General features: G+C 68.8%; 1 protein-coding gene across 1 annotated transcript in view; it reads left to right on the top strand.

Annotated features, from left to right (window-relative positions):
• Window positions 1–634, top strand: part of SDSL (serine dehydratase like) — a 3,944-nt gene that overhangs the window by 518 nt on the left and 2,792 nt on the right. The window contains exons 3-5 of the mRNA XM_031057477.1: window positions 1–109; window positions 328–416; window positions 561–630. The exon at window positions 1–109 is cut by the window's left edge and continues 26 nt beyond it. Coding sequence (XP_030913337.1) covers window positions 1–109; window positions 328–416; window positions 561–630 — 268 coding nt within the window. The remainder of the gene's footprint in view (window positions 110–327; window positions 417–560; window positions 631–634) is intronic.

The raw sequence follows: 634 nt of genomic DNA, 5'->3' as shown, positions 1-634 counted from the left end.
GGCCCGGGAGCTGGCCCTGCCCATCACCGTGGTGGTGCCCAGCAGCAGCGGCCCCACCCCCGTGCGCCAACTGCAGGAGCTGGGGGCCACGGTCGAGGTCTACGGCAAGGTACCCCCAAAACTGGGGTCTGGGGGGGTCCAGAGAAGGCTGAGCCTGACCTCAGCTGCTCAGTGGTGCTTGGCAAACCCCATCCCGAAATGTCCCTCCCCTGCATCACAGCAGGGTCACCCTGGGAGCCCTCACTCACTCTGGTGTCCCACAGGGACCCATCCCGGGGTTCTGAGGGCTCTGTGGAGCCCAGCTGAGCCTCCCCTTGCCCCCACCAGGTGTGGGATGAAGCCAACAGCAGAGCCCAGGAGCTGGCTAAGACAGAGGGCTGGGTCATCATCCCCCCCTTCGATCACCCCTTGGTGTGGTGAGTGCTGCCAGGGCTCAGCCCCTGCCCCTGTCCCCTTCCCCGGGACCCAGGGGAGCCCCCGGGCTGCATCCTCAGCTCCTGTCCCCGGTCCCCATCCCAGGGGAGCCCCCGGGCCGCATCCTCCCGTCCCTCCCCCTGCAGGGAGGGCCACGCCAGCCTGGTGCGGGAGCTGAAGGACTCTCTGGAGGACAAACCAGGGGCCATCGTGGTGGCGG

Source organism: Geospiza fortis, unplaced genomic scaffold (assembly GCF_000277835.1).
Source record: "Geospiza fortis unplaced genomic scaffold, GeoFor_1.0 scaffold408, whole genome shotgun sequence".
Lineage (NCBI taxonomy): Eukaryota > Metazoa > Chordata > Aves > Passeriformes > Thraupidae > Geospiza > Geospiza fortis.
Note: the sequence above shows the minus strand (reverse complement) of the source record. Positions and strands in the feature narration are given on the sequence as shown.